The sequence below is a fragment of the Myotis daubentonii genome, chromosome 15, assembly GCF_963259705.1.
Source record: "Myotis daubentonii chromosome 15, mMyoDau2.1, whole genome shotgun sequence".
Taxonomy (NCBI): Eukaryota; Metazoa; Chordata; class Mammalia; order Chiroptera; family Vespertilionidae; genus Myotis; species Myotis daubentonii.
This window is the reverse complement of record NC_081854.1, coordinates 12,092,968-12,110,560: the sequence shown is the minus strand read 5'-3', so window position 1 is coordinate 12,110,560 and position 17,593 is coordinate 12,092,968. Positions and strand designations below refer to the sequence as shown.

Below are 17,593 nucleotides of genomic sequence, written 5' to 3'. Positions count from 1 at the left end.
TATATATATATATATATATATATATATATATATGCATAATCCATCGACACAGACAATAGGGTGGTGAAGGCCTGGGGGAGAGGATGGGGGCGGGCTAGAGGGGTCAACGGGGAGGGGGGCATATGTAATACTTTCAACAATAAAGATTTTGAAAAAATAAAAGAAAAAATAAAATAATTTTCTGTTTTATGTTGTCTTTGTTTTGAGAGAGAGAGAGAGAGAGAGAAACATCAATATGTTGTTCGACTTATTTATATTCATTGGTTGATTCTTGTATGTGCCCTGACCTGGGATCGAACCCACAACCTTGGAGTATCAGTATGACACGCTAATCAACTGAGCTACCCGGCCAGGGCAAAATAGGCTCATTTTCTTTCTGTCTAGCGTTGGGCACCAACCTGATGCCAACAACCTCCTACTACACGCATCTGGAGCCTTCCCTCCCGGGCCTCACCCAGCCTTCACACGGACTCTGCATGGCAGGTGCTTATTGCCACCCCCATTTTACAGATGAAAACACTGAGGCCCAGAAGGGGGTGTATTTGCCCAGGCCACGTGGTGAGGGTGTGTCTGGCCCTATAGCCAAGAGATGTTAGAGAAGAAAGAAAGAATCGTACACAGCTATGATCTATGACCACATTCATGGCCAGGCTCTGTGTTAGCACCTTTCCTTGTATCATCTCCTTGAGTTAATGTCCTGCCTGAAGCATGGATTGTGGGCCCATTTTACAGAGCAGGAAACTGAGGCCAGAACTGGTGACTGGCCCATGAAGTCACATAAGGGTGGAGCCAGGGTTTGAACCTGGTTCAGCACCGGAGGCCAACGAATGTTCTGCCTTCCCCTCTCTTGCCAGGAGCTGGGAAGGCAGGCAGGAGGGAGGCCAGCGGGGGCGGGCGTAGCCTCTGATTGTCACGGCCATGTAGGTCCCTCTCTCTGAAGTCCCTGCCAAGGGGCGTGGGAGGCCGGGGGAGGGCTGTGCGCGGTGCAGCCTCCCCTCCCCCAGCCTGGATCGCTGAGCACAGAGAGACAGAGCCCCCAGAAATGCTGCTCCCTGGACTCAGGCCCCGGGCCCTAGCCGCCCTCGGCCTCTGCGCTGTGGTCCTGGCCTGTGTTGTGGGTGAGAAGTTGTGGGTGGGGGGCTGTGGGGACCCCGCAGCGGCGGGGGATGAGTGTGACTGTGACGTGCAGTGCAGTTTGTAGACATGCGTGCTCTTGGCGAGTGTGTGTCAGCGGCAGTTGTGTGTGAAGTGTGTGTGTGGGGTTGGAACACATGCCAGTGGTCATGCATGTGTGTGTAAGCATGAATGTGCAGTCCTGGTGAACATGCGCGTCTCTGTGAGCATGCGTGTGTATGCCTACGCGTGCACGTGTGCCTTTGTGGGGTCTTCATGCAAAAGCTTTGAGTGTATCCACGTGTGAGGGCGTGTGTGAGCACCGGAGCGAGTCCACCTGGGTGTGCTCGTGCGTGTAAAGCTTTAACACGTAGACAGCGCCTCAGTGTGCAAGGCGCCGGTGCGAGTGCCTGACACGAGTTCGTTCTGAATCCCACGGTAACCCGTGAGGTGGGTCCTGTCATCAGCCCATGCCACAGAAAGGGAAACTGAGTCTGGAAGAGGGTCAGTCACTGGCCGAGGGCACACCGCCCGTCACATGGGTGCCTCTGTACACGCGTGTACACGTGCAGCTGTGTGGTGGCTGCTCTGTGGGTGCGGCTTTGCCAGGGGCCAGGGAGGGCAGCGCCCACCAGGACAGCACAGCCCTGCCCGCTCCATCCCCGGGCACCAGCCTCCTGTGCCCTGGAGGGAGTTCGGTGTGGGGGTCACGGGAGAACGGAGGGGCAGCAAGATCCGTGGTGAAGGAGGCACCAGGACAGACACCGGGGTCGGAGAGGAGGGGGGACGGGCGAGGGGGAGAGCCACAGGCAGACAGAGGGGTGACAGGAGGGGCCGCGGGCACAGGGGGAGGGAGATGACCAATGGCTGCAGGAGGGCAGCGGCGAGAGAGCGGGACATATAAGGGGGTGAAGGCCAGCGGACCTGGCGAAGGGCTGCCCCTGGGCCACCAGGAGTGACAGCGACAGTGGGCAGGGCGGGAGCAGGGTTCTGGGATCCCAGCCTACCCAAGGCGCCCCTGTCACCCCCAGAATGCCAGGGAGGAGTGCATGCAGGCACCCCGAGCCCCCCGACCCCGCCGCCCAGCCTGGCAAGTAGTTCCTGGAACCTGGTGCGCGAGAAGGTGAAGGGGCTGGTGGGGCCGCTGGTGACAAAGACCAGAGACACGTGGCAGTGGTTCCAGTGAGTAAACACAAGAGGGGCTGGGGGCTGGACCCCTGGGTCTGAGGGAGGAGGGCTGGGGCCTGGACCCTTGGGTGTGAGGGAGGAGGGGCTGGGGGCCTGGACCCCTGGGTGTGAGGGAGGAGGGGCTGGATCCCTGGGTCTGAGGGAGGAGGGTTGGGGGCCTGGACTCCTGGGTGTGAGGGAGGAGGTGGTGAATGAGGCAATGTGTTGGGGGTAGCTGGGGTCTCAACTGTGACATCCCCTCTCCCACAGGGTCCCCCCAGCCGTCCAGGGCTTTGTGCAGACCTACTATGAGGACCACCTAAAGGACCTGGGTCCCCGCGCCCAGGCCTGGCTCCGAAGCTCCAAGGACAACCTCCTGAACAAGGCCCACAACCTGTGCCCCCAACTTCTCTGTGGGGAGAGGGACCGGCGTTAAAGCGTTCACAGCCTCCACAATAAAGACATTCTTGTCTGTGTCCCTGTCCCAGTCTGTTCTCCATGAGGCCAGAGATGAGCCCACTCCAAGCACCCCCCCCCCCGCAGTTAATGAGGAAGTGACCCCCCCCAAAAAGGGAGGGGTAGTCAGTGTGTGCGCGGGGGCGGGGGGAGGAGTGGCCTAGGGGAAGGAGTCAGGGGGGTGCCCGCCCTCAGTCCTCAGACCCGCTTCGGGCTTGTGTGGGGTGGAGATTTCCGGGCTCCTCCGTTTGGGGTATAGGGTGGAAGCTGGAGAGGAGGTGGGTTCGCAGGTCCCCACAGACACCCCTCATTCAGAGCTCTGCCTCCACGTCCCACGCGATGAAGACCCCAGATCCCACTCCTGGGGGGGGGCGCCCAAGGCCCCCAACCCCTCCACAGCCCCCACGCACCTGGCCTGTCACTCTCAGGGGTAGAGTTTTCAGAGGGGGCTTGACCTCAGGGGATGTGGCTGCCCTTGTGGCCCGACCCCACCCCCTCGGTGGCTCTGTTGGCCTGGACTTTGGCCTAGGCAGCCGGGCGGAGGGGAGGTGGATCCCAGGAGCTATAAAGTCTTTCTCTGCCCTTGGGAGCTGGTGAGGACCTCCCGCCGGAATCTGGTAAGAGAGGGACCGAGATGGGGGAGGTGGTCAGCGGGGAGGGAGCAAAGATTGTTCAAAAGTCAGGAGGGCCCTACCAGTCTGGCTCACTGGATAGAGCGTCCGTCCTCCGACTGAAGGGTCCCGGGTTCGATTCCAGTCAAGGGCACGTACCCCGGTTGCAGGCTGGATCCCTGGCCCTGGTCGGGGCGCATGCAGGAGGCAACCCATCGATGTGTCTCTCTCACATCGATGTTTCTCTCTCTCTGTGTCTCTCCCCCTCCCTTCCATTCTCTCTAAAAATGAATGGAGCCGAAACCGGTTTGGCTCAGTGGATAGAGCGTCAGCCTGCGGACTGAAGGGTCCCGGGTTCGATTCCGGTCGGGGGCATGTACCTGGGTTGCGGGCACATCCCCAGTGGGAGATGTGCAGGAGGCAGCTGATCGATGTTTCTCTCCCATCAATGTTTCTAACTCTCTATCTCTCTCCCTTCCTCTCTGTAAAAAATCAATAAAAAAAAATATTTAAAAAAAAAATCAATGGAAAAATGTCCACTGGTGAGGATTAACCAAAAAAAATAAAGTCAGGGTGTTAGATTCCTGGGTTAGAAACACGGGATTTAGGATTGTGGACGTTGTTCCAGGCGGCCCCGCTCCCGGCCAGCTCTCCACCTCTTCACAGCGACACAGGCTGAGGGAGCGAAGGGGGAGAGCAGGGTGGCAGACAAAGCTCAGCCAAACGGTGGTCCTTAGCTGAGCCGCGGCCCAAGGCCCTGCATGGCTGGGTCAGCGGAGGCGTCCCCAGGCTCCAGCGCAGCCTTCCCCCCAGAGCAGGTGTCTCCAGGGAACACACGGTATTTCCTCATTTGATACCTGCTCATTGCATTCTCTCTCCTGTCCGCCTCCTAAGGGCTGGTCCTCCTCGCTGTGCTCGCGGCCAGGTCCGGAGCTGTGCCTGACACGTGATAGATGCTCAAGAAATGCTTCTTGAGTGAATGAATGGGTGTGAGAATTACGATGTTAAAATCAGGAGTAGAGTCACAGGATGTTAGACAGGGAGGCGCAAACCAACCCATGAGGAGCTTGACTTGGGTGTGAAGGGGGGGGGGGCGGGGAAGGGAGAGGGAGCTCAGCCCCCCTTGGAGGGCGGGGACCCCAGGAATAGATGCTTCCAGTGGCTTGCCCCACCCTCTCCTCAGCGTTCCAGCTCTCCTGACGCCATGGGCACCCGATACCTCCTGGCTCTGTTTCTCATCCTCCTGGTATTGGGATTTGGTGAGTGTGGTCCACAGGGGAGGCGGGTCTGTGGGAGGGGGATGTGCCCTAAGCATCTTCCCATCACAGTTCTAGTCTGGCCTTGGCCCTGCCCCCCCTTCCCTGCCCGCTCCCCTCTGCTGCAGGCCCATCAGCTCTCCAACCCACTCTCCCCTGCAGAGGTCCAGGGGGCCCCTACGCCCCAGCAAGTTGAGGCCGCCAGCACCACGCTGTTCTCCCAGATGCAGGAATCACTTCTTGGTTACTGGGATACAGCCAAAACCACCGCCCAGGACCTGTACAGGAAGACCTACCTGCCCTCCATGGATAAGAAGATCAGGTAACCCCCCCCCCACACCTCCCCCGCCCAGACACCAGGAGTCCCAGTCCCTCCTCCCTCAGACTCAGGGGTCTAGTTCAAACCTAGGCTCTTTCAAGGCCCAAGTATCTCAGTCCCCAGCCCCCAACCATCAGAACCTGAGAGTCTGAGAACCCAGCCCTGTCCTACCTAGGATTCCAGGAGCTTGGGTTGCAGCCACCTTTACCTGAAGGACATGTGATTCTGGCCCCCAGTCCCTCCTCCCTCAGACCCAGGAGTCCAGGCCCCCAGCCCCTCCTCCCTCAGACCCAGGAGTCCAGGCCCCCAGCCCTCCTCCCTCAGACCCAGGAGTCCAGGCCCCCTCCTCCCTCAGACCCAGGAGTCCAGGCCCCCAGCCCCTCCTCCCTCAGACCCAGGAGTCCAGGCCCCCAGCCCTCCTCCCTCAGACCCAGGCGTCCAGGCCCCCAGCCCTCCTCCCTCAGACCCAGGCGTCCAGGCCCCCACCCCTCCTCCCTCAGACCCAGGCGTCCAGGCCCCCAGCCCCTCCTCCCTCAGACCCAGGAGTCCAGGCCCCCAGCCCCTCCTCCCTCAGACCCAGGCGTCCAGGCCCCCTCCTCCCTCAGACCCAGGAGTCCAGGCCCCCAGCCCCTCCTCCCTCAGACCCAGGAGTCCAGGCCCCCAGCCCCTCCTCCCTCAGACCCAGGCGTCCAGGCCCCCACCCCTCCTCCCTCAGACCCAGGCGTCCAGGCCCCCACCCCTCCTCCCTCAGACCCAGGCGTCCAGGCCCCCAGCCCCTCCTCCCTCAGACCCAGGAGTCCAGGCCCCCAGCCCCTCCTCCCTCAGACCCAGGAGTCCAGGCCCCCAGCCCTCCTCCCTCAGACCCAGGCGTCCAGGCCCCCAGCCCTCCTCCCTCAGACCCAGGCGTCCAGGCCCCCAGCCCCTCCTCCCTCAGACCCAGGCGTCCAGGCCCCCAGCCCTCCTCCCTCAGACCCAGGCGTCCAGGCCCCCACCCCTCCTCCCTCAGACCCAGGCGTCCAGGCCCCCAGCCCCTCCTCCCTCAGACCCAGGAGTCCAGGCCCCCAGCCCCTCCTCCCTCAGACCCAGGCGTCCAGGCCCCCTCCTCCCTCAGACCCAGGAGTCCAGGCCCCCAGCCCCTCCTCCCTCAGACCCAGGAGTCCAGGCCCCCAGCCCCTCCTCCCTCAGACCCAGGCGTCCAGGCCCCCTCCTCCTTCAGACCCAGGCGTCCAGGCCCCCTCCTCCCTCAGACCCAGGAGTCCAGGCCCCCAACCCTCCTCCCTCAGACCCAGGAGTCCAGGCCCCCAGCCCTCCTCCCTCAGACCCAGGAGTCCAGGCCCCCAGCCCTCCTCCCTCAGACCCAGGAATCCAGACCCCCAGCCCTCCTCCCTCAGACCCAGGAGTCCAGGCCCCCAGCCCTCCTCCCTCAGACCCAGGAGTCCAGGCCCCCAGCCCCTCCTCCCTCAGACCCAGGCGTCCAGGCCCCCTCCTCCCTCAGACCCAGGAGTCCAGGCCCCCAGCCCCTCCTCCCTCAGACCCAGGCGTCCAGGCCCCCAGCCCCTCCTCCCTCAGACCCAGGAGTCCAGGCCCCCAGCCCTCCTCCCTCAGACCCAGGCGTCCAAGCCCCCAGCCCCATCCCTTCTCAGACTCTCTGTCCTTTCTCCACAGGGACGTGTACAGCGAAAGCACAGCAGCTATGACCACTTATGCAGGGATTTTTACTGACCAGGTCTTTTATATGCTGAAGGGAGAAGAGTAACAGCTGGGCCCCCATCACAGGAAAGGGCGTCCTCCAGACCCCAGCAACCCCTCGGCTCCCTGACCACCCCCACCCTCCCACTTCCTAGCAGCTCTCAGCATCCTGCTCTCAACTTTCGCCTGATTTCTTATCAATAAAAAGAAAAAAGCCAAGTGTATTCTCTTTGATGTGGTTGCTTTTCTGAGACCTCAGGGACCAAGATGAAGGGACTCTTTCAGTGCAGCCCACACTTACGGAGTGCCTGTGATACACAGGCAGCCCTAACCGGGTTAGAGGGAATAAAGAGGTAAATAATAACAAGAAACGATCAGAACAACAGACTTAGAGACTGTCCTTCACTGAGGCCCTTCTCTCTCATCTGTAAAATGACAAGCCATGGACACAGGGGACCAGCAGCGGCCTCTAGCAGTGTCCTGGTTGTGGGCTGACACTTTAAATGTGCCATCCATCATCGTGTGGAGCTGGCCAATGCGCGTGTGGCAGAGGGGAGGCTGGTGCCCACAGGTCACTGCTGTCCACAGGAAGTCAGTGCCCAGGTTGGCTGGGACCCGCGAGGACAGACCTGCCCTGTGATAATTGCTATACCTTCCTCTCACATGCATTTTTTGAGACGCTACTAGGCCCTGGGGACACAGCAGGGAAAGACATATAGACAGTCCTGTCTGCATGTGGCCCCTCCAAGAGCTGTGGATTGGGTCCTGGCCCAATTCCACACAGTTTTAGTGATTAAAGATTTGTGTTATGTTTTGTTGGTTCTTTTTAAAAATTATTTTAAAATATTTATTATTGATTTTTTTTTTTTTTTTAGAGAAAGAAAGGAAAAGAGAGAGAGAGAGGCATTGATATGAAAAACAAACATCACCTTTACCAGAAGGACATGTGATTCTGGCCCCCAGTCCCTCCTCCCTCAGACCAGGAATCCAGACCCCCTCCTCCCTCAGACCCAGGAGTCCAGACCCCCTCCTCCCTCAGACCCTGGAGTCCAGGCCCCCAGCCCCTCCTCCCTCAGACCCAGGAGTCCAGGCCCCCAGCCCCTCCTCCCTCAGACCCAGGAGTCCAGGCCCCCAGCTCCTCCTCCCTCAGACCCAGGAGTCCAGGCCCCCAGCTCCTCCTCCCTCAGACCCAGGAGTCCAGGCCCCCAGCCCCTCCTCCCTCAGACCCAGGAGTCCAGGCCCCCAGCCCCTCCTCCCTCAGACCCAGGAGTCCAGGCCCCCAGCCCTTTCTCCCTCAGATCCAGGAGTCCAGGCCCCCAGCCCCTCCTCCCTCAGACCCAGGAGTCCAGGCCTCCAGCCCCTCCTCCCTCAGACCCTGGAGTCCAGGCCCCCAGCCCCCCATAAGCACCCTGGAGACCCAACCCAGGACTTGGGCATGTGCCCTGACCAGGAATAGAACTGACAACCTTTTGGTGCACAGGACGAGGCTCATTCAACTAAGCCACACTAGCCAGGGATTAACTTAAAAATATATATATTTTTTTATTTCAGAGTAAAAGGGAGCGGGAAAGATAGAAACATCAGTGATGAGAATCATTGATTGGCTGCCTCCTGCACGCCCTCTACTGCCTGCAACCCAGGCATGTGCCCTTGACTGGAATCAAACCCGGGACCCTTCAGTTCGCAGGCCGACGCTCTTTCCACTGAGCCAAACCAGCTAGGGTTTAACTTTTTTATTTATTGATTTGAGAGAGAGAGAGAGAGAGAGAGAGAGAGAGAGAGAGAGAGAGAGAGAGAAAGGGTTGAGGGGAGAGAGAGAGAAACATTGCTCTGTTGTTCCACTTCTTTATGCATTCATCGGTTGCTTCTTGTGTGTACCCTAACTGGGATTAAGCCGGAAACCTTAGCCTATCAGGTCGACACTCCAACCAACTGAGCTACACGGCCAAGGTGTTCTCTTCTTTTTCTTTTTCTTTTTTTTTAAAAAAATATATTTTATTGATTTTTTTACATAGAGGAAGGGAGAGGGATAGAGAGTTAGAAACATCGATGAGAGAGAGACATTGATCAGCTGCCTCCTGCACACTCCCCACTGGGGATGTGCCCGCAACCCAGGTACATGCCCTTGACCGGAATCGAACCCGGGACCCTTGAGTCCAGAGGCTGACGCTCTATCCACTGAGCCAAACCGGTTAGGGCTCTTCTTTTTTTAAAAATTAATTTCAGCGAGGAAGAGAAAGGGAGAGAGAGAGAAACATCAATGATGAGAGAGAATGATGGATCGGCTGCCTCCTGCACGCCCCCTACTGGGGATCAAGCCGGCAACCCCAGGCATGTGCCCTGATCGGGAACTGAATGAACTGTGACCTCCTGGTTCGTAGGTCAACAGTCAACCACAGAGCCACACCAACCAGGCAAGTTGTTCTCTTCTTATTGGCAACAGTCATAACATTTCCTGAATTTCTACTCGGGGCCAGTAGCTCCGTTCCGTCCTGAGGCCACAAACAGAGGCTGGGGGGAAGCAGTGGGCCGAGGATGAGCAAGCCAACCAGGGGCGAAGATAGCTTCAGCCGGCAATATAGCAAGAGGAAAAGGCGAGAAAGGGAGGGTATCAGGCCTGGGGGTGGCCACCTGGGATCAGTAGTGAATTCCGAGCAGGGTGGGCCTCCTGGGGGGGTCACAGGGTTATGCATCATCCCTGCAGCGTGGGTGGAGCTGTGGTGCTGGAGAGTGGGGGAGGGAGGGGGGGCAGTCCCTTGGCCCCCAGGTCTGGGTGGGGTGGTTGGTGACTGGAGAGGGTCTCTGGGCAGTGGGGAGAGCCGGCCGGAAGCACAGGGTGTGCAGATAAGAACAGAGGCTCTGCAGGCTGAGAGAGGGCAGTGCCAGAGCCTGTGGGTAGAGGGCTGGGCACCTGGACTCCTGGATTCTGAGGGAGCAGGGGGTAGTCCTGGGCCCCCAAACCGAGGGGATGGGACTGTTGGCCTCTGAGGACACAGGGCTTGTATTTCTCCTCATCTGCCCGGCATTAACCTCGGCCAGCCTTTCGGCACGGTTGGGGCCGTTTTCCCAGGTCCTGAGGCTGGGCAGCTGTGAGCCTAGTGGAAAGCAGGGGCCTTGGGAGGGGTGGTGGGAAACGTCCCTACGTCCCCAGGGCCTGGGAAGAGCTGAGGCTGCCAAATCTAGGGGGGTGCTGGGGAGGGGGGACCCTGGAGGAACAATCCCTGCTCTGTCCACTTCTTTCTCACGGACTCACGCCAAACCAAACCTCTGCCCGGGCCAGTTCTGCTTCCAACCAATCCTGGTGCACTTTCCAGACCCCTCCTTCCTTTCTCAGGCTCCTACCCCAGTCCTGCTCCCCCCAGGACCCCAGAGTCCAGGCCCCCAGACTCCTCCTCCCTGAGAACTCAAGAGTCGGGGACCCCAGATTTCTCCCTCAGACTCAGGAGTCCAGACCCCCCAACCTCTTCTGAGGAAATCAGAAGTTCAGGGACCCAGGCTCCTTCTCCCTTAGAACTTGAAATCACAGCTTCTGGTTGGTGTTGGGCGTCCCCTAGTGGAGGGCAGAGAGGATCTGGCCTGTGATTTATTTACCAGTTAGAAGGAATGAAAGAATTGATTTGGTCACTCAGCCAGCATGGTGGGAGGGCTCTGCAGGGCTCCCACCTAAGGTCACAGTACAGCTGAGAGCCTCTAAGTGCAGCGGTTCTCAACCTGTGGGTCGCGACCCCTTTGGCGGTCGAACGATCCTTTCACAGGGGTCGCCTAAGACCATCCTGCATATCAGATATTTACAGGACAATTCATAACAGTAGCAACATGACAGTGATGAAGTAGCAGCGAAAATAATTTTATGGTTGGGTCACAACATGAGGAGCTGTATTTAAAGGGCCAGAAGGTTGAGAATCACTGCTCTAGTGCATGCTTCCACGGGTCAGGACTGAGCTGTATGTGAGAGAGGGAAAACAGCCCCGGGCATTTTGTTATCTAGAGCTGAGAGCAGAGATGGGGTTACAGTGAAACTGAAGAAGATTAAGTTTCAAAGCCCCTCTCTTGCCTGGGCTTTCTCTGGTCCTCAATTTCAATTTGTTTCTATAACTTTTTGTACTTCTAAAAGAGAGGCCTGCCTGCCCGCTGTGGCTCAGTTGGTTGAGCATCGTACTGTGCGCTGCGTTTGCCAGTACGATTCCCGGTCAGGGCACGTGCCTGGATTGTGGGTTCGATCCCCCACAGGGGTCATGCAGGAGGCAGCCCATGGATGTTTCACTTTCACAGCGATGTTTCTCTCTACCTCTTCCTTCCACTCTCTCTAAAAATCAATAAAAATATTTTTTGAAAAAGAGGCCCAAAAAATCTCAGTCTGCCCCCAGTCTGGGGGACATAATCAGTATGTTCATTGGTCCCTGGATCTATAATATCACAGAATCATTATTACTACTATAATCTGTAAGAGGGAGAACTGGGCACCTTAGTTTTCTAAGGTTCCTTCCTGCCTTTGTGTTGATCCTCAAAGGTAAGTCATTCACCTTCTGCACCCAGAGCTTCATCCTTTCACTCAGCAATCACCCCCTGGAGGAAACGGCAATGACCAGGACAGCCCTGGGCTTGTTTGCTGGGGCCAGGCACACCACACCCATTTCTGACATTGATAACCCAAAGTGAGCAGGTAATGGGGTGAGGGAGTCCATGGATCTTGGGAGGAATGAAAGGCGGTGCCCCGCCCAGCCTGGGGGGTCAGGGAGGGTTTCCTGGAGGAGGTGATATTGTTACTGAGCTGAGAGCTACAGGAAAGTGGAGGAAGAAGATAGTAAAATAATTAGAATATCCCAGTAACGTGTAAGGTTTGCAGTTACAGCACATGATGCTGATCACTTTCTAATCGTAAGGCAGGGGGCCAGGTGTTTACATTGGAGATCACACTGGGTCTTCGCAAAAGCCCCACAGGGCAAAAGGGAAAGAGGAGTAGCTGGTGCTGGTATAACGCATAGTTTATTTATTTTTAAACATTTTTATTTATTTATTTTATTAATTTTTAAATATATTTTATTGATTTTTTATAGAGAAGATGGAGGAGGGATAGAGAGTTAGAAACATCGATGAGAGAGAAACATCGACCAGCTGCCTCCTGCACACCCCCTACTGGGGATGTGCCCGCAACCAAGGTACATGCCCTTGACCGGAATCAAACCTGGGACCCTTCAGTCCACAGGCCGATGCTCTATCCACTGAGCCAAACCGGTTAGGGCTATTATTATTTTTGATCCCCACCTGAGGATATGTTTTTCCATTGACTTTTTAGAAAGAGTGGAGAGAGGGAAAGACAGAGAGAAACATAGATTGGTTGCCTCCAGCACCTCCCTGACCAAGGCCAGGCTGGGGAGGAGCCTGCAACCGAGGAGGTAAGTGCCCTTGGCCAGAATCCAACCGAGACCCTTTGGTCCGCAGGTCGACACTCTATCCACTGAGCCAGACCGGCTAGGGTTATAATGCCTAGTTTATAAGAGAGGAGGAAACGGAGGCTTAAAGAGATGTGTCACTTGTTTGGAATCACTTAGCCCAGTGGTTCTCTCAACCTTCTGGCTCTTTAAATACAGTTCCTCATGTTGTGACCCAATCATAAAATTATTTTCGTTGCTACTTCATAACTGTAATGTTGCTGTTATGAAGCGTCATGTAAATATCTGATATGCAGGATGGTCTTAGGCGACCCCTGTGAAAGGATCGTTTGACCGCCAAAGGGGTCGCGACCCACAGATTGAGAACCGCTGACTTAGCCGATCAGTAGTACAACCAGAATGTAAACCCAGGTCAGACCTCCACCCAATTCACTGGTGAAGGTTTAACAGCCGCTGATAATCTTCTGTCCTCTGGGTGGGCTTTCACAACACTCTCCCCAAGCCAGGAGTCTCTGAACAAGTGTAGAAAGATGCATACATAGCTAAGAAAACATGCAGCTCACACAGCCCTGGAAGCCCAGTCCCCAAGCCTAGTCACCGAGAACACGCATGCGCGCTGAAGTGGCGGCCCGAAACCTAGGGAAGGGGCTGACAGGATCCAACGTGGATGTGTGGCAGCCGTGAGAACCCTGAAACGGTACTCTGAATGCACAGGAAAAATATAACCTCCAGGGGATTTACCGAGGAGAAAGGACGTTAGGAAAAGAGGTGAGAGCGGGAGGACACTGGGCAGAAGCCCTGCTCTCTGGACCTGGATCCGGTGTCCAGGAAGTTCCTTTAACGCAGGAAGGGCATGGCCCAAGCAAAACCTTTAGAAGCGTTACGGTGGCCGGGACAGCTCAAGAAACATGGAACGGCCTGAACTCGAAGTCTCGGCGGAGTGAAGCGGGCGGACGGCCTAGAAAGCTCACATAACCGGGAGAGGCTGGCTTACTGGAGAGGGCAGAAGGAATGGAGCCTGTGCATAGCGCACGTGTTAGCTGAGGAAGTCCTGGGAGTTCGGAGCAGGCAGCGTGTCCACCAGGTGAAAACATGGGCTAGTAGGCGGGGGAAGTTCTGTGGCAGGATTGGTTCCTTCAAAGCCGGAAGCCGCTCTCCCGGGCCGGAAGCCGCTCTCCCGGGAGGCGTGGTCGAGGCGCTCTTGCCCGGTACGGTGGCCCGCAGGTCGGGGTGGGGGGGGGGGGAAAGGGTGAAATCTCGCGCGATCGCGCTGCTGCCGTCGGGGACGGGGCGGGGCTGGCGGCGGGGGCGGGGACCCGGAGCGGGAAGATGGCGGCGGCGCAGGAGACGGACGGGGCCGGCAGCGCCGTGGTGGCGGCCGGAGGAGGCGGCTCCGGTCAGGTACGGAGGCCGAGAGGGGCCTGAGGGGTTCTTCTCCAGCCGGGGGGCCTCCCACGGGGCGTGTCCTGCCCCTTTTCGTGGAATCCCGTGCATCGGGGGCTCCTTGCCCAGAGGGACCTTGAATACCGGGCCCAGGCGGGGCCGGGTGGCCCGGGCGGCCGGACGGTGCGGGGAGCAGGGCCCTGTTGCGCGCCGGGCCCCCTGCATGCTCCCGCCGAGCGGCCACCAAGCTCATTGCTTGAGCTGGAGACAGTGGCGCGGCGGGACGTAGTCTTGTACCCTGGCTCCCTCGGCTCTCGACTCCTGATTCCAGGCTCCACGTCCGTTCGCAGAGTGGTCTGGCACCCGGGGTCTCCCTTCCAGTGCCTGACCTGTGGACGGTGACCGGTTAACTGGGAGTTTTGTATCTCTGGGGGGAGTCAGGTAGTCGTCCTGAGTCAGGGCACAGGCTGTGGAGGCTGACAGACCCATTTCACAGGTGGGAACCCAAGGAACAGCGAGAGCGAGGCGCCTGCAGAATGTCAGCCGGGCTGGGCTGGGCTTCATCCCATGGAGCAGTTAGGCAGCCGCTGCTAACCCAGCGTGGTCAGCACCGGAGTGGCTGTGCTTTGATCACAAACTAACGCCGTGGGGGAATTAGCCCAGGGGCGGGTGGTTTCTGACCCTCACCGCACAACGCAGCCGGGGCTGCAGAACCTGCTGAGTTCAGGCAGCCACCCTGCAGGCGTTTAGGGAACCCACTCCCACCCACCCGGATGTCACCGAGTGGGAGCAGCACACGGGAGAGGAGCTCAGGTTGGGAGGGGAGAGTGAAGCCGAGTTTCTCCGTGACCTTGTGCTAGTTCCTCTCTCTTTGGGCCCTCATTTCTGCAGTGGTAAATGGAAGGGTTAGGTAGGAGGGCCAGCCGTGTGATGGGCCACAAAGGTGGCCACACCTGTGCCCCTGCCGTCGGTGGAGCGGGAGAGAAGACTGACGTGTAAAGAATTATAACACTGGGTGACGAGGGTAACGATAGAAGTCTATGCCAGGGACTGAGGGAGCCAAGAGGAGGGGCAAATAATATCACCTGGAACGCCAGATGAGATTCGTGGGCTAGAGCAAGACAAGACGCACCTTGTTTAGCATCTTCAACCAGGCCCTGGCCCGGGGGGTGGCCTCAGGAAATGTTTGCTGAATTAGCTCTGGAAGGAAGACGGGGTTGCTCAGTCTTGCTGGAAGGTCTTTCTCCCTTGGAGTTTCTGTTGATTACTGAGTGTGTGTGTGTTGGGGGGGGGGCGGTGATGGGAGAGACTAGGGCTGGGGGGGGGGGGGCGGTGATGGGAGAGACTAGGGCTCAGGGTGCCCTGACTGCTGCGAGTTTCCACAGACCCCCACACACCCTAGTCTTCTCTTGTCCTACCTCTGCTTAAACCTCTCCAGGCATTCCTTTGCTTTCAGGATAAAGGACAAGTTCTCTAGCAGATCAAGCGCTGCACGATCATGACTCCCTTCAGGCTGAGGATGGCTCAACCGCAGCACTTCCTGACATTTTGGGTTGGAGAATTCTTCACAGTGGGGGACTGTCCTGTGCGCAGTAGGATATTTAGCAGCATCTTTGGCCTCTACACACTAGGTATCAGTAGCGTATACATCACTCCCCAGTTGTGAGACCCAAAAATGCCTGCAGACATTGCTAAATGTCCCTGGCGGGGAGGGGCATCAGCCAGCTGAGCTCTTGTATTTCGGGCGGGTGCCAGCTATTCCCCCTCATAGCCTGTGCATAGGTTTCTCCCTTCTTACCTGGTTGATCCTTACGAGTCCTGTACATCTCAGACATTCTCTCCCCTAGGAAGCCCTCTCTGACCCTCAGACTGGGTCAGGGCTCCCACAGCCCCCTGGGTTCCCCTGTCCCCAGCACTGCCCACACTGGGTTGTCACTGTCCATCTGTCTCCTCCGCTGACAGGAGCTGCAGGAGGACAGAACTGGGACTGTCTTGGTCATCACTGTGTCCCCAGCACCACCCAGCTGAGGACTTGGCACAGGTCAGGTGCTCAGTGTTGGTGGAATGAATGGATCTTGAGGCAGAGGCTAAGCTGAGGTGGAATGCCCACGGTGGATCCAGGTGTTCGGTGAGGATGTGCCGGGAAGCCTCTGGCCCAGCCTCATGGTTTTAGCTGCTTCCTGGGCCCCTTGGTGCGTGTTCCTGGAGATCGTGTGTGAGATTGGACATGTGGATCCAAGAGGGGGAACTGTGCTGTGTCCGCAGCCACCCTCTCCTGGTCTGTGGGGTCTAGACAGGCCTTGGCAGTCTCATGCTCCAGCCAGCCTGCTCCCCCTTCAGGCGGGGGCTGAGGCACAGGACCCACAGACCCAGCATTCATCCCTTCCGTTAATGTGTATTTTGTCCCCACTGCAGGCTCTGATCCATGCTAATGCTGGAGACACAGCTGCGAACAGAACAGAGGCCCTGCCCTCTTGGAGCTCATGTTCTATTTGAGGGCCTCAGGGTGGGGGTAGAAGAACAGACGGGACTGTTCTAAGATAAATAGGAAAATGTATAGTGGATCAGATGTAATAAGTGCCATGGACAGAAATAAAGCTGGGAGGGGGATAGGAAGTGAGAGGGGTGGGTAGGGGGGTTGTCATTTAAGCAGGGAAGGCCTTGCTAGAAGGTGACATTTGAACAGACTTGAAGAAGGGAGGCATGTAGATACATGGGGGGAAAGCCTTCCAGGTAAAGGGAGCAGCCGGTGCAAAGGCCCTGGGCGGGGAGGTGCCTGGTGTGAGGGGGGGACAGTGAGGAGACTGGTGTGGCTGGAGCTGGTGAGTGAGGGGAGCTAGGGGAGAGCAGAGAGCAGGGAGGGAGCCAGAGCAGGCCCTTGGGGACCGTGGTGAGGACTTTGCCTTCACTCTGAGGGAAGTGGAAGCCACTGGAGAGTTACCTCTTTTTTTTTTCCTTTTTTTTTTATTGCTTTTTGGAGAGAGGAAGGTGGAGAGAGAGAGCCCAGAATCTGGGTATCTGGGTATGTGCCTTGACTGGGAATCGAACCTGCCACCTTTTGGTGTAGGGGAAGATGCTCCAGCCAAATGAGCCACACTGACCAGGGCAAGAGTTACCTTTCTATTGAGGTATAATTTAGATACTGTACCGTTCACCTGCTGTCAGTATAGACTTCGGTGGCTTTTAGTACATGCGTGCAGTTGTGAGGTACAAGCATCGTCACAGTCCAGTCTGAGAACACTTGTATCCCCTCAGAACGTGCTCCTTTTGCAGTCACTCTCTGCCCCTAGCAGTGTTCCTTTTTGTTGCCGAGTACTATTCCATTGTGCAAATACATCCGTTCCATTCATTGCAGGACGTTTGGGTAACTTCTAGCTATTATGAATAATGCTGCTATGGACATTTGCGTATAAGCTTTCTCGTGGACCTACGCTCTCATTTCTCTTGGGTAGAGACCCAGGAGTGGGATCGCTGGCTTGTTTGCAGGTACAATGTTCACTTTTTAAGCATCGACCTTGTTTTTCCAAGCAGCAGTGTCATTTTTCCCACCACCAGTGTCCAGCGTTCCGATGCCTCCACACCCTCACCTGCACTGTGGCTGGCCCTCTCTTTGATGCTGGCCATCCTAGTGCACAGACATCTCATTGCGGTTTTCATTTGCATTTCCATGGGAAGGTGTCCAGCCCACTTGTCCACTATTGCGGGTAGGAGAACAGACCTGGCAGCCAGCCAGATGTGGGTTCAAGTTCTGGCCTGGCCTCAAGCTTCCGTTTCTTGACCCAGAATCAGCTCAGACCTGCTGGAAGCCCTTACTTGGCCCCCCAGTGCTCCTGAACGAGGGCTGTGCCCGTCTAATCTCCCTGTCTCCTGGCCAACCCCTTCGCTGAACCTTTCCCTCTCCCCAGCACACCCTTCCCCCAAATGTCAAAGACAGCTCCTCGGGGAGGCCTCCCTGACCCCCCAATCCAGGGGTTATCTTCATCTCCTGTTATTTCCTCCAGAGCACTTTTCCTGTTTGCCATTTTTAATTCTCCTGTTTACTGTTCTGTAGGTGTGTTTCCATCTAGATCAGTGGTTCTCAACCCTTTGGGGGTCGAACGGCCCTTTCACAGGGGTCGCCTAAGACCATCGGAAAACACATATATAATTACATATTGTTTTTGTGATTAATCACTGTGCTTTAATTATGTTCAATTTGTAACAATA

At 57.1% G+C, this 17,593-nt stretch overlaps 3 protein-coding genes across 3 annotated transcripts in view; all 3 read left to right on the top strand.

Moving 5' to 3' along the window:
* Positions 1-959: 959 nt before the first annotated feature.
* APOC4 (apolipoprotein C4) lies at positions 960-2,756 on the top strand. The gene is made up of 3 exons (XM_059666198.1): positions 960-1,118; positions 2,145-2,295; positions 2,551-2,756. The coding sequence occupies exons 1-3, from the start codon at positions 1,043-1,045 to the stop codon at positions 2,714-2,716; spliced, it is 393 nt and encodes a 130-aa protein (XP_059522181.1). The 5' UTR covers positions 960-1,042; the 3' UTR covers positions 2,717-2,756.
* Positions 2,757-3,215: 459 nt separating this feature from the next.
* Positions 3,216-6,835, top strand: APOC2 (apolipoprotein C2). The gene is made up of 4 exons (XM_059665504.1): positions 3,216-3,353; positions 4,531-4,606; positions 4,766-4,925; positions 6,588-6,835. The coding sequence occupies exons 2-4, from the start codon at positions 4,552-4,554 to the stop codon at positions 6,676-6,678; spliced, it is 306 nt and encodes a 101-aa protein (XP_059521487.1). The 5' UTR covers positions 3,216-3,353; positions 4,531-4,551; the 3' UTR covers positions 6,679-6,835.
* Positions 6,836-13,296: 6,461 nt separating this feature from the next.
* The window catches only part of CLPTM1 (CLPTM1 regulator of GABA type A receptor forward trafficking), a 33,840-nt gene continuing 29,543 nt past the window's right edge, over positions 13,297-17,593 (top strand). Inside the window, exon 1 of the mRNA XM_059666195.1 lies at positions 13,297-13,405. Within this exon, the coding sequence (XP_059522178.1) occupies positions 13,334-13,405 (72 nt within the window). The 5' untranslated portion in view covers positions 13,297-13,333. The remainder of the gene's footprint in view (positions 13,406-17,593) is intronic.

Excerpts from the sequence above, each read along its gene's own strand:
- APOC4 (XM_059666198.1), top strand. The coding sequence starts at position 1,043 with ATGCTGCTCCCTGGACTCAGGCCCCGGGCCCTAGCCGCCCTCGGCCTC. Across the intron at positions 1,119-2,144 it reads GGTCCTGGCCTGTGTTGTGG|AATGCCAGGGAGGAGTGCAT; the intron begins GTGAGAAGTTGT and ends TGTCACCCCCAG. Across the intron at positions 2,296-2,550 it reads GACACGTGGCAGTGGTTCCA|GGTCCCCCCAGCCGTCCAGG; the intron begins GTGAGTAAACAC and ends CCTCTCCCACAG.
- APOC2 (XM_059665504.1), top strand. The coding sequence starts at position 4,552 with ATGGGCACCCGATACCTCCTGGCTCTGTTTCTCATCCTCCTGGTATTG. Across the intron at positions 4,607-4,765 it reads CCTCCTGGTATTGGGATTTG|AGGTCCAGGGGGCCCCTACG; the intron begins GTGAGTGTGGTC and ends TCTCCCCTGCAG. Across the intron at positions 4,926-6,587 it reads TCCATGGATAAGAAGATCAG|GGACGTGTACAGCGAAAGCA; the intron begins GTAACCCCCCCC and ends CTTTCTCCACAG.